The sequence below is a fragment of the Carassius carassius genome, chromosome 44 (assembly GCF_963082965.1).
Source record: "Carassius carassius chromosome 44, fCarCar2.1, whole genome shotgun sequence".
In the NCBI taxonomy this organism is placed as follows: domain Eukaryota; kingdom Metazoa; phylum Chordata; class Actinopteri; order Cypriniformes; family Cyprinidae; genus Carassius; species Carassius carassius.
Genome location: NC_081798.1, coordinates 13,182,024 through 13,196,444, shown reverse-complemented (window position 1 = coordinate 13,196,444; position 14,421 = coordinate 13,182,024). Strand labels below are relative to the sequence as shown.

Below are 14,421 nucleotides of genomic sequence, written 5' to 3'. Positions count from 1 at the left end.
AATTTTATGTTTGTAGTTTATTTACAATATATTTAATTATAATTTAATATCCACTTGCGAGTGCAGTTAAACAGTTTATTAGGTACAATCAAAGCTGACTTTCAACTGAATTGTTTGCATCATTACTCCAGTCACACAATCCTTCAGAAATCCTTTTAACAATCTTATTTTCTACAAAAAACGTTATTATTATCATCATTATTATTAACGTTGAAAAGAGCTGAGAATATTTTTTCCAGTTTTTTAGGGGGGATAAATTGAAAGAACAGCATTGTTTGTTACATTTGCTACAGTTAAATGTATTTGTTATATTTATATTATTTACATCAAGCTTTTGAATTGTATAGTATTGTATATTGTTATTGAAACTTCATAATATTTCACTTGATAATACATTTAGTCCGGAATTATAGTTTGGAAAAAGTCTAACTAGTAAAATGTTTACACATTATGTGAAAACTAGTACAAGTATCTAAATAAATAAAAAGAGACTTACTCATGTTTATGATCTCTGCTGAATAAAGTGCTTCATTCTGAGGAAATCCAAATCTCAAATCCTCAACCACATCATATTTTTTGGGGTGAATTATGTCTTATTCCTCTCATCGTGAATCAAACAGTATAATAAAAAAACCTTGAAAACAGTCTTGCTGCGTTGTCTTCTGTTGTGTGGGCGTATTCAAGCCGCGCGCTTTAGTGCAACATTAGAATCTGCACAGAGCTTTCAGCGCGGGGGCGTGGACACTTGGGGGCGTGAAAAACGGACATCGCGTTGTTTTCATATGGATTACTTTATCACAGAATATTTGTTTTCGGCAGTACTTGTTTAGTTTAAAAGACATGTCAAGCTTTCTATAGATATCTCTCTCATGTCTCTTCATTGAGTATTCACTGAGTTACAGTTCATTTTAATGACGTGTTTGTAAATGAAGTTCAGCGCAGACAAAGGCTGCAGACAGCACACCTTGTTTGTTATCTTTATTTTATTAGTGCACAAAGTTCTGTTTTTATTATGTCTGTATACAAAAAAAGTAGACCCTTTACAGATTCGATTGATGTATTGCTCTTATCTGTACGATCAAAACTGAAAGTGTAATTTCAGTTCTTTTCGGGGTTATCAGGAGAAAATGACTCATAACGCGTATATGCGTTAATCGACTCCAGAGGGCTAAATGACTAAATCCAAAACCTAGGTGCAAAACTAATTTCTGGTGCATCTAATTCTCTTTGGTTTATTTAGTGTCTGTGTGTGGGTAGCAGTACATAAACCCAGTACTAAAAGCAGCAGGCAATGTTCCTGTCGAAGTGTTTTCTGACACCAGTTTGCGGGTTAATTTTTAAAGCTCACGTAGTTCAGTCAAGGACGGTTACAAGTCTGACTGATGAAGGCATAAAATTTTGAAAGCTGATTCTTGGGTAAAAACGTGTTTTTTCTAAATTGAAGGGTGATCAGTGGAAGTCTTAATACTTTTCACACTGTCTTGATAGCCCAAAACAGATTGATGGTGGGGGGGTGGAACTACATAAAAAGCACTAGGGGTGTAATGGTACACAAACTTGAAGGTTCGGTACATACCTCGTCACGGTTCGGTATGGCATGGTTTCAATACAGCAGGAGGAAAAAAAAAATAACACACACACATTGGTTTTTATGGTTTACGGGGACTCTCCATGGACGTAATGGTTTTTATACTTTACAAATGGTATTTTCTATACACTAACCTTACACCTAAACCTACCCTTCACAGATTAAAAAAAACTTTCTGTATGATTTATAAGCCTTTTGAATTATGGGGACACAGACACAGAATACGTCCTACAAACTGCCCCCTTGACAGTATTCCTGCACGCTTGGCTAAAGATGTCTTTGACACTGTTTGGCCAAGCATTGTATCTTTGGTCAACACATCTCTCAGCTCAGGGTGTGTACCATCTGTTTTTAAACATGCCATTGTACAACCACTACTAAAAAAGAATAACTTGGATCCTTCCATTTTGTCTAATTTTAGACCTATATCTAAACTCCCCTTTTTATCGAAAGTCTTGGAGAGAGTTGTTTTTAAATAAACCTCAGTCATTTAATCGATTAATTAAGTATTTATGAAAATTTTCAGTCTGGTTTAAAGCCCCCGTCACAGTACAGAAACTGCTCTTTTAAGAGTTTCTAATGGTCTTCTTTTAACTGTGGACTCTGGTAACTCTGCTGTTTTAGTCCTCTTGGATTTGACTGCGGCCTTCGATATGGACAACCATTCTATTCTTTTATCTAGACTTGAACAGTGTGTCGGCATTGAGGGCGTTTTCATCATCTGCTGCCCCTCTTTTTTGTGGCATCACCCAAGGGTCAGTATGTTGTTTTCTTTGTATATGTTGCCCTTGGGGTATATTTTTAGAAAGCACAATATCACCTTCCACTGTTATGCAGATGATGTACAGATTTATTTGCCTGTCAAAACTAATGACAAAGCTCCATTTCTGTCATTACTTAATTGCCTGAGAGATTTAAAAATATGGTTGGATAAAAAATTTTTTGTCTTAATGAAAATAAGACTGAGATTGTTGTGTTTGGTCGTCCTTGGGATTTAAGTGCTTGTGTAGATGCACTTGGTAATTTAGGTTTATATGTTCGTCCATTTACCAAGAATCTTGGTGTGATTTTTGACAGTGCTTTTAAATTTGAAAAACAGATTTTTTCTGTTGTAAAATCCAGTTTCTTTTAATTGAGACTTTTGGCTAAAGTCAAGTCCTACCTGCCACGTAAGAAGTTTGAAAGTGTAATTCATGCTTTTATAACATCTAGACTAGACTACTGTAACTCTTTATATTTGGTCTGGATAAGTCATCTCAACGCTTACAGTTAGTCCAAAATGCAGCACCTCGGCTTTTAACTGGGACCAAAAAGTATGAGCACATTACCCCTGTCCTAGCTTCACTGCACTGGCTTCCTGTCCGCTTCAGGATTGATTTCAAGATTTTATTGTTTGTTTTTAAGATTTTAAATGGGTTGGTGCCTGCGTATTTATCAGAGCTTTTACATGTCCACGCTCCCATTAAAGCACTGAGGTCATCCAATCAGGTGCTCCTCAATGTTCCAAGAACCAGGTTAAAAAATAAAGGTGACCGAGCTTTTTCAGTGGTGGCACCTAATTTTTTATTTTTATTTTCTGGACATTGTTAAGCACTTTGGTCAACCATGGTTGTTTTTGAATGTGCTATATAAATAAATTGAACTGAACTGAACAGAGAGTGTCCATATAAATCACCTTTATGTTGTAATACCTATGTCATACCCATGTCACTATACAAATTTGTGTCCTTATAAACCACATGAACATGCACACACACACACACACACACACATGTTTGTTTCTTTGAATTGTGGGGACCTTTAATAGACTTCTATTACTTTTATACTGACCAAACAATATATTTTATATACCCTAACACAACCCTAAGCCTAAATCTACCATTTACAGAAAACCTGTTTGCATTGTTAAACTTTCAGATAAACATCATCTATTTTTAATTATTTTTTCCCTTGTGTGAAATTTACACACACACACATTAAACATAGGGTTACTTAACAAATTGCTTTTTCTTTAAAAGCAACTACAATAAAAAAAATAAAATAAATAAGTTCTGCTCTAAACTACAGGGAGCCCTTTTACATTACTGTAAGGTTACAATTAACAACAGAGCCCAAACTTAAATTCAATTACTATTTATTTTTAACTATAATAATAAACAATTAAATTAAAAATTGTATGCAAAATGTAAATTGCAAAATGCAGTTTTTAAATTAAGTTCAAACTATACAATTTCTATTTGTTGTTGAAATATAATCATTTACACAGTGGCTTTCATAACTTGCATCATAAAAGTTTTATTTAAACACACTGAATTAAAACATCACTAATAGGTAAAGTAAAATATAATGACTGACTATATAGTCTAATATTTCTCTGAATGCTCTTCTCTAGACTTAATTTCTTTAGCAAATAAGAGCTGTAGACAATGATGACTTGTCTGAGCTAAATTAAATTCTAAAGTTTGTAAACTATTTTTATGATTTCTTTTCACAACTGAAACACTAATTTGAGCGATTACGTGAGACGTTCATTCATGTTTATTTTGTAAACTAGTAACTAGTACTACTATTATTAAAGAGGGAGGAATGATGACGTTCACTCATGCTCCGCACTGCCGTTAGAACTGAGGCTTGTATTCAGCTATCTGTCACACCAAAAAAAAAGAGAGCTTCAAAACGTCATGTATTGTCTGAATTTCCTGAAAAAATGGAATGATCTGTTCAGTACACATGCATACTGAACCAAAAGACCCTCACCAAAATTTTTTGGTACGAATGTGTGTACCGTTACACCTAGGGATGTCAACGATTAATCAATGATTGATTAATTGTCGATAAGAGATGCAATCGATTAAAGCTGTCGATGGTCGGTTAACCAATTTAATGTTGTGCTGCGTGCAGCTCATGTGCACTCAACACGTGCGAGCGGCTGTGAGTGACGGTGACAGTATATAAACACATCATCATTCATTCACAATGTATAAAAATAAGCTTTTAATGTGATTTAAACTTTAAAAGTACATTAAAATAGAAACAACACAAAAGTTCTTCAACATGGAAAGCAATAGAAATGTAGTAACTAAGTAATTTCCCCACATAATTGTTTCATATTGTGCGCTTTGAAGGGCTGCGGGGACACAGGACAGAAAGGCTATCCTACAAATTGTTAATTCGTTCTTATGACTAATTAATTTTAAAGTGTCCATGTTTCATTAATTTTGTTCCCTAAATAACCCATGATTTAACTGAAATAAGGGAACAAATTAATAAATAGAACAAATTCTTAATTCATGAAATCTTTCATTTCCCTTCCCATGTTTACCACAGTAAGAGATGCGAAAACAGTGATTAAAAGTGAAAGATAAAATAAACCTGAAAAATTAGTGGGTTAGTCTGTGAAGAATTAGGGGAAAAAACTGACTAAATGTTACTGAATTTGTGGAAATTCGTGACCAACCAGCAAACCAGAACTAAGCCACATAAATGAAGATTATAGGCTCGAACGGCATCCAGAGGCATGGTCGCGATCTAACATTTTACAGTTAACCTATTATTCCTCTAATAAACAAAGCTTTTATACCACACTTGTCATAATCAGAGCTTATAATTTGTAAATAAATAATTGTTGGATTCAAAACAGCAATTAATAGGTGCTGTGACCGACACTGACCATACGTTTTCCCGGAGCATTTAATGATGTCAGTATACGTTGGCGCCATTGTTCACAAAACAATTTGTTTTCAGTTTTTTTTGTTTTTTTTAAATATATGCGAGATATATCTGACTTCTAATTAAAATAAGAAGTGGCAGCACTCCATGAGTTCAAGGAAAAAATTGATGACAACGCACATTTGTTTGCTTTATTTTACAAGAGCACAAATCTTCTGTTTTTATTGTGAGTGCACAAATGAAAGTAAACACTTTTGCGGAAAAAGTTTTTATTTATTTATTTTATTTATGTCTCAGCCGTTTTGATCGCGCCGGAGCCTGGCGCACACGTATTCCAGCAATTCAAATTTACATCGTAGTCTATTCATTATAAAAATAAAATAGCCAACTAAACATTTAAAAGGTTACACTAGTCAGTTTAAATAGAACATGGTATACCGGTTCACTTTGCCAAGGACGTTTTTGTGCATATGAGGTGGATGATCTTTATATGCAAATCCATGTAAAGTACAAGCCTAGTTTACATTCTAAATAATAGTTAAGTATTCAAATATGAACATTGCGAATATGGAAACATTTGGATTAGTGCCAAATGAGACATGAGCAATAACCTCCAAATAAATCTAGCCAAAGCAGTGCTCGCTCGTCCTGGTATGCCGAACACACCCACTGTCACGATCTAATGCACTGTATGCCAGATTTTATAAACAAATAAGCAGGGATGCAAAAATACTAAATCTGAAATTTTCCAGAACTGAATCCAGCAGGTTCAAATTAAGTACTGGTCATAATAATCACATAAAAAGATTTAATGTGAGCAACAGTGTGTTTTGCTGCAGCAGCACCGATGGAAGCGGTTCACTTACCTCGCAGCACAGCCACACTCGCCACAGTTACGTTTGGGATAATTTTATTTTAAATGCCATAATGTCAGTTGAAAACACTGCAACTGTGTTTTAAAATACAACAACAAGAACCACAAAACCATTTAAAGAGGCGCATTCAGCGGTCTCCGTGCTGGATAGGAAACAGTCAATAAAGTAAAATGACCTCAAATGTATGGCACACTCCCTTCATTTTATCAAATGATCATAATCACATCTATTCATTTTATAATCCTGCTACTAGCATATTCAGACTAAAACCCCATTAATTCAAGTGAGAAAGCATTGTGTGTGTGTGTGTGTGTGTGTGTGTGTGTGTGTGTGTGTGTGTGTGGCTTTTGCACACCCTGTCATGCCGGTGACCGCATGACAGGATGTAATAAACGCATTTTGCAACATTAAGGTTAACGATTAATCGATTAATTGATCGTTAATTTAAACAACGATCGATCATGGAAATGATCGAAATTTGACATCCTTAATTACACCCCTAGAAAGCATGTACTAAAATACATCTGAATAACTCAAAATAACATAACTATTCAAATAAAACATTCAAAAACTAAAAAGTTCATAGACTACCAAAATGAAACAGTCATATATTATATCTAATGATATCTAAGTTATGATTAGCTAAGCCTCTTAAGCTCTTTATAGGGCTGTATTACATTATGAAACATTAACAAAACAATATGAGCTGAAATGTGATTTCTGAAGGTCAAACTGAAGTGAAAACATGAGGAATGTTTCTAACAATATAATTAATTAAAAAGATATGCAGAGCAACAGGTGCTACACACAGCAAGGAAAAACTCAAAGTTAGTTCTTCCTATAACTTCACAATGGCTAGGAAGCCCAAGATTTTTGTTCAAATGTTTGATTATGCTAACACAGTACAGTACTTATGCAGTGACCACACAGAAGTGTTAACATTGACTGACCAGCTCTCTGTGTACCGAAGGTAATGGCGAGCCTGGTCAGCAGATCCTCATTCTCGTAACGCTCTTCTTTGGCGACGACCCAAAAACAGCTCTCGGACATCTCCTGGGGGGAAATCTACACAAAAACAGCAATCAAAGAAAAAACATCATCATGACACATCATGGGAGGTCAGGATGCTGGTGCTGCTAGGCAACATGAGGCATCTAAACAGTGAGGTGGTTTATGAAAAAGTAAAGAGGAAACCTATTCAAATATTCATACTGTGTTCTATTGCTGGTCTTTATTTTGTTCTCCTACATGATGTCAGTGTGTGTGACAGCTGAATGCAGCCCTTGAGAGGCTCATTCTCAATCGTCTCAGAACATGAAAACACAGGGACGATATCTCCAGTCACACATTGCCACACACTGGCCACACGCACACCTAAGATACCCAGGGCTCCAGACTGCAACTAAAACTGTCGCATTTGAGATCAAAATTATTTAATATGCAAGTGAAGTTTTTTGAAAGGCCTCTGGCAACTATATATATTTATGTTATGACTTAAAAATTTGCATGTAATGTCCTTTTTCCTGATTGTTTTGCATTATGTTCACATATTAAACTGAGACGATGCGCATCAAAGTATTAGTGGTGGGGGAAAAAAAGTGTTTCAAACAGTCCTCATCTCTGCCAAATAGCGGCTTTGACTGCACACCTGCTAAACACAGCTCAGCTGAGAGAGATCGAAATGATGGAGACATGCAAAGTTGGAGAAAAGCGGTGTCTATCTTGTGCACAAGTTGAACAAACTACAACAGGTAAAGCTGTCAGCTGTGTGGACATTAACAATGCTGTTAACAATTCTCGTTTACAGTGGGTACGAAAAGTATTCAGACCCCCTTACATTTTTCACTCTTTGTTATATTGCAGCCATTTGCTAAAACCATTTAAGTTCTTTTTTTTCTCAGTGTACACACAGCACCCCATATTGACAGCAAAACACAGAATTGTTGACATTTTTTCAGATTTATTAAAAAAGAAAAACTGAAATATCACATGGAAATATCACAAGTATTCAGACCCTTTGCTGTGACACTCATATATTTAACTCAGGTGCTGTCCATTTCTTCTGATGATCCTTGAGATGGTTCTACACCCTAATGTGAGTCCAGCTGTGTTTGATTATACTGATTGGACTTGATTAGGAAAGCCACACACCTGTCTATATAAGACCTTGTAGCTCACAGTGCATGTCAGAGCAAATGAGAATCATGAGGTCAAAGGAACTGCCTGAAGAGCTCAGAGACAGAATTGTGCCAAGGCACAGATCTTGCCAAGGTTACAAAAAAATTTATGCTGCAGTTAAGGTTCCTAAGAGCACAGTGGCCTCCATAATCCTTGAATGGAAGACATTTGGGATGAACCCTTCCAGAACCCTTCCTAGAGCTGGCCGTCCGGCCAAACTGAGCTATCGGGGGAGAAGAGCCTTGGTGATAGAAGTAAAGAAGAACCCAAAGATCACTGTGGCTGAGCTAAAGAGATGCAGTTGGGAGATGGGAGAAAGTTGTAGAAAGTCAACCATCACTCCAGCCCTCCACCAGTCAGAGTGGCCCGATGGAAGCCTCTCCTCGGTACAAGACCCATGAAAGCCCCCATGGAGTTTGCTAAAAAACACCTGAAGGACTCTGGTCTGATGAGACCAAGATAGAACGTTTTGGCCTTAATTCTAAGCGGTATGTGTGGAGAAAATCAGGCACCTAAGCACACAGCTAAAATAACGAAGGAATGGCTTCACAACAACTCAGTGAATGTTCTTGAATGGCCCAGTCAGAGCCCTGACTTAAACCCAATTAAGCATCTCTGGAGAGACCTGAAAATGGTTGTCCACCAACGTTTACCATCCAACCTGACAAAACTGGAGAGGATCTGCAAGGAGGAATGGCAGAGGATCCCTAAACCCAGGTGTGAAAAACTTGTTGCATCGTTCGCAACAAGACTCATGGCTGTATTAGATCAAAAGGGTGCTTCTACTAAACACTGAGCAAAGGGTCTGAATACTTAGGACCATGTGATATTTCAGTTTTTCTTTTTTTAATAAATGTGCAAAAATGTCAACAATTCTGTTTTTCTGTCAATATGGGGTGATGTGTGTACATTAATGAGGAAAAAAAATGAACTTAAATGATTTTAGCAAATGGCTGCAATATAACAAAGAGTGAAAAATTTAAGGGGGTCTGAATACTTTCCGTACCCACTGTATAATCATCATTACTAATATGGATTTTGTTATCAAGATCTTTATGATGTGTTCTGTTAATGCTTGAACTTCATATTGTTTGTATTGCAATTACAGTCCAGTAACCACAATAAGCCTTGTGCTTTGTTACTTTGTAGTAAAAGTTTCAGCTTTAAAATTATTTAAATTTAAATTCATAACGAAATGAATGTGTGATCGCTTTAGCACCTCAGTTCAAGTGTCAAGTGAACCTATTATAAATTTACAATACATTATACCCATTATATCTTAGCAGTACAGTACAGTACTACTTATTGAAACCTTACATGAAATGTCTCATGCAATTGCTCATTCTGTGTCAAACTGCAGAAAATGTGTAAAGCTTGTAATTATTGCCACGTAACAATACATTTACCTCAGATTAACCATTCGGTGTACATAGGCTCATCAGTCAGCTAGAAAGATAACTATAAAGAGGAGCATTTTGCTAAATTGATGTGCTATTGCTAGTGTTGTCACGGTACCAAAATTTCAGTATTCGGTACCGATACCAGTGATAATCCACAGTTCTCAGTACCAATTTCGGTACCAAAGCAAAACACAAAAATATGCTAATGAAAAAAAACATACACTCTTTATCACTAAAATTAAAACCAATGCCATTGTTTATACTTATTTACAATTGTGTTTAAAGTTTTTCTACAAGTAATATAATTATGAAAAACAGTAAACAAGTTTCACCCAAATTTAATTTGTTTTTTAATTAATGAAATTTAAACTTTTTTTTTTTTTTTGGTAAATAAAGGGGATTTGCTATTAAAATTAAAACATGGAAGAAATATTAAGTGATTTATTTCTTTAAAAAGTTTTATTAATTTTTTCAACAGTAAATGATAGTAATGTTTTTAGCACAATGCCTTTATGTAAAAATGAACTTTTATTTTGATGGGTTACCATGAATACCTTGACACTGTTGACTGGTTTTACTCAAATGAAACGGTAAAATGCTTGTGAAGTGGCTCTGGTGATGTTGTGTATTTATGTCCTCATTGAGGACGGCAGATGCTGAAATTACTGCAGGAGTCACGCGCTTCAGTCTATGTAGTAAACAAACCCACATGTCTTAGTGTGAAGTGACATTCAGCCAAGTATGGTGACCCATACTCAGAATTTGTGCTCTGCATTTAACCCATCCGAAATGCACACACACAGAGCAGTGAACACACACACACACATTGTGAGCACACACCCGGAGCAGTGGGCAGCCATTTATGCTGCGGCGCCCGGGGAGCAGTTGGGGGTTCGATGCCTTGCTCAAGGGCACCTAAGTCGTGGTATTGAAGGTGGAGAGAGAACTGTACATGCACTCCCCCCACCCACAATTCCTGCCGGCCCGGGACTCGAACTCACAACCTTTCGATTGGGAGTCCGACTCTCTAACCATTAGGCCACGACTTCCCCATAATGTCTCTGCCATTCATTCATTCACACAGAGACGCACAGAACATGCAGGATTCATATTTCAACCAACTTTTGCGGCTTAACATTTACAGATACATGGTCCATATGGAGATTTGATTTGATTAATTTATGCTTATTTGACAAATTCTGTGACTGTCCATATTAAAATGTAAGTTTAATTTTCATGACTGGATTTTGAGATTCCGTCCGCGTTTTCTGCTTCGCGGAAATCATAGCGCTGTATGCGTCAAGAACCGGGTTGACCGGGTACTCGGTACCTCCGTTACTTTAAGAAACCTGGTACCATGACATTTTCATTTTTTTTGTACTAACTTGTTACCGAAGTTATGGGTCTTTTGACAACACTAGCTATTGCATATTAATATTTTTACTTAACCTGTTGTCTACATGATCAAGAATGCAAGCTAAAGCCAAAATTCAACTCCTATAAAACTGCATGTTACTACAGAAAAAAAATGAGCTGAATGTGTGAAAGACATATGACACGGCCCAAATGTTCATGCAAAGAATGGCGGTGTAACTTTTGTTCTCACTGTTGCCGCCGCTATGCTGTGCTGTGTGTTTCTTTGTGAAAGTAAAACTACTTTGTTTGGCCTTCCAAAAGAGGGCACAACTAGAAATCAGTGGTTAAGTTGCATTTACAACACTGTTTTGGAACAGTACAACCCAAATATTCAGATGTGTGCAGCACATTTTACAGAGGATGAGGAATGATTCCTGTGAGAGTAGCCTACAATGCCGGTGTCCATTTATATAAAGTGGGGGAGTTCAAACTTTGCAAGGACAGTCTGGCATTTCTGACTCACAGCCTGTAAATACGTTTACATATTTAAATTTGCCACTGACGATTCAAACGCGAGTTTTAAGCAGTGCAGAGTTGGCGCTTACTGCTTGTCGTTTCTCTGCATGCAGACATGGTTTTCTGTTTACGCAGCGCGATACGCAACACAACACATAAAAAGACAGTATAAGTCATTATAATCAGTAATTATGTCTCCACTTGATGCAACAAATGCATAGTTTATAATGGGTTTTATTGTTTTTGTCTTGTCATGCCGGACACACGGCATCACAGTATGGTAAGGGGTGTAACATTTACAGCACATCTTGGGTTTTTTAGAACGGTAAGCTTTGTTAAAATCGACAAGTTTCAGAAAGGCAGGGCATAGAGTAGCTACATTAATGTACTTTATGTGAAAAATAATAATGTTTTTGAACCTTAAACCACATAAACGCATTGCTTTACACCAAATACACAACATGATGTTCTTTTTAGCAATGTCATATGACAAATGACATTTTTTACTCTTAGATTTCATAAATACATCTGGCTCAATGTGATGTTGTTAAGACAGAGTTAAGACTACAATCAGTGTCTTAGTGGTATTCTAAGATCTAATTTGGTAGTTTGAAAGGAAGCCATGTTACATTGGCGGAGAGTAGAGCATTGTTAGATGATCAGTTTAATGGAGTCTTCTTGTTGAGATAAAGACTGAAAGGGTAATCAATGCGGCCGGCTGCGCTAATGAACAGACTTCACACTCCTGCCAAATACCTGAGCCAATAACAGCTCTTCAAATCTGCTCCATGAGGACATGTTCAAAGAAATCAAACAATCGGGAATGGACTGAACATGAGCCTTAAGAGTAGCGTCTCATTGGAAGCGATTAACCCATGTTTCCAACAGTGTGTGTGATTATGCGAACATGCGCTGCTACGTCCGGCCCTTCTGACGGGCACAGGGTGGCATGTTCCCCATGATGCACCAGCTGCCTCGTCTTTAGCTTTGTGAGCTGCAAAGCTCTAGTTAATGAGTGATAAAAGTCTTGGGTCAGGAACCATGAATATTGTATGGTGTCAGTTTCTCAAGCAGCTGTTTGAAAGAGCTTCTTTGTGTCCTCCTAATGGCTAATTACAAACAGGTTTTGGATGAAATGGAGCATATGGCAGATTCTTTAAAAACATCTGTATGATGGTGGCAGAAAGGACAGAGATTAAATATTAACTGGAATGTTATAAACTAACACAACTAAGAAGACATCGTACCACAACATCTGCCTAGAAATGAGAGCAGGCAGTCACACAGTAAAGTGTAATCCTTCACAACGGAGCAACATTTGCTTTAATGACGTTTGGCAGGAAAGAAAAGAAGTTTCCTTCAGTTACTTCACGAACATCTGTCGTTTCACGCTGCTGTCGCCAACACATTTAAGTCCCAAAGTAGGATTCTGTCCCACCATGGATTGAGTGAAATTAAAGACTAAAATGTTACCTTGGACCAGTTGAGGCGCTTCATGGAAGCCTCTGGTTTGAATTCCTTCTTGGGTTTTAGGCCAAAAGGCAACATGTGTTGGATAGAGAAGGATGTCAATCCGCCTAGTCCAAACGGAGGAGGAGGGGGTGGAGGCATCCCAGGCATGGAGGCACAGCCAGGATGAGGCGGTGGAGGTGGAGGGGGCGCCGGACCTGGAACTCCTGGAAAAGGTGGAGGAGGAGGTGCAGCAGGGGGACATGAGGAAGAGGCAGTTGAAGACAAGGCCGGGACAGATTGAACTGAAGGTAAAACCACTGGAACAGCTCCGAACTATGAAAATAAGAGACAAAAAGGGACAAACAGCAGATACATGCTATGCATTAATCAGTTGCTTTTTTTCCCCGTTTTTTTAAATAACTCCCTTAGGCTCACCAAGGCTGCATTTATTTAAATAAAAAAATAGAATAAAAACAGTAATATTGCTTACTAATATTATCACAATTTAAAATTCCTGTGATGGCAAAATTACACACACACACACACACACACACATATACATATATATATATATATATATATATATATATATATATATATATACATACACACAGTACAGACCAAAAGTTTGGACACACCTTCTCATTCAAAGAGTTTTCTTTATTTTCATGACTATGAAAATTGTAAATTCACACTGAAGGCATCAAAACTATGAATTAACACATGTGGAATTATATATGGAAATATATACATAACAAAAAAGTGTGAAACAACTGAAAATATGTCATATTCTAGGTTCTTCAAAGTAGCCACCTTTTGCTTTGATTACTGCTTTGCACACTCTTGGCATTCTCTTGATGAGCTTCAAGAGGTAGTCACCTTAAATGGTCTTCCGACAGTCTTGAAGGAGTTCCCCGAGAGATGCTTAGCACTTGTTGGCACTTTTGCCTTCAGTCTGCGGTCCAGCTCACCCCTAAATCATCTCGATTGGGTTCAGGTCCGGTGACTGTGGAGGCCAGGTCATCTGGCGCAGCACCCCATCACTCTCCTTCTTGGTCAAATATCCCTTGATGCCTTCAGTGTGACTCTACAATTTTCATAGTCATGAAAATAAAGAAAACTCTTTGAATGAGAAGGTGTGTCCAAACTTTTGGTCTGTAAAATAGTTCACCCTTTTGAATTCCATGATATGCTGTATCAGGGCATAGTTATATATATAAAAATAATAATAATAATAATAAATTATGTTCCTTGGCAGGTCTTACATTTTGGAAACTAAACCCTCACATGAACAACACAATACTTATTGCTGTGTTATCATTTACCAAAAATAATGCCAAAATGGGAAACCCATTTTAATTCACAAGAGGAAGACATTCAAACAGAC

General features: G+C 37.0%; 1 protein-coding gene across 1 annotated transcript in view; it reads right to left on the bottom strand.

Moving 5' to 3' along the window:
- LOC132126489 (protein diaphanous homolog 3-like) overlaps positions 1–14,421 on the bottom strand; it is a 405,695-nt gene that overhangs the window by 168,267 nt on the left and 223,007 nt on the right. Inside the window, exons 15-16 of the mRNA XM_059537748.1 lie at positions 13,056–13,367; positions 7,083–7,197 (exon numbers count right to left, since the gene is read on the bottom strand). Coding sequence (XP_059393731.1) covers positions 7,083–7,197; positions 13,056–13,367 — 427 coding nt within the window. The remainder of the gene's footprint in view (positions 1–7,082; positions 7,198–13,055; positions 13,368–14,421) is intronic.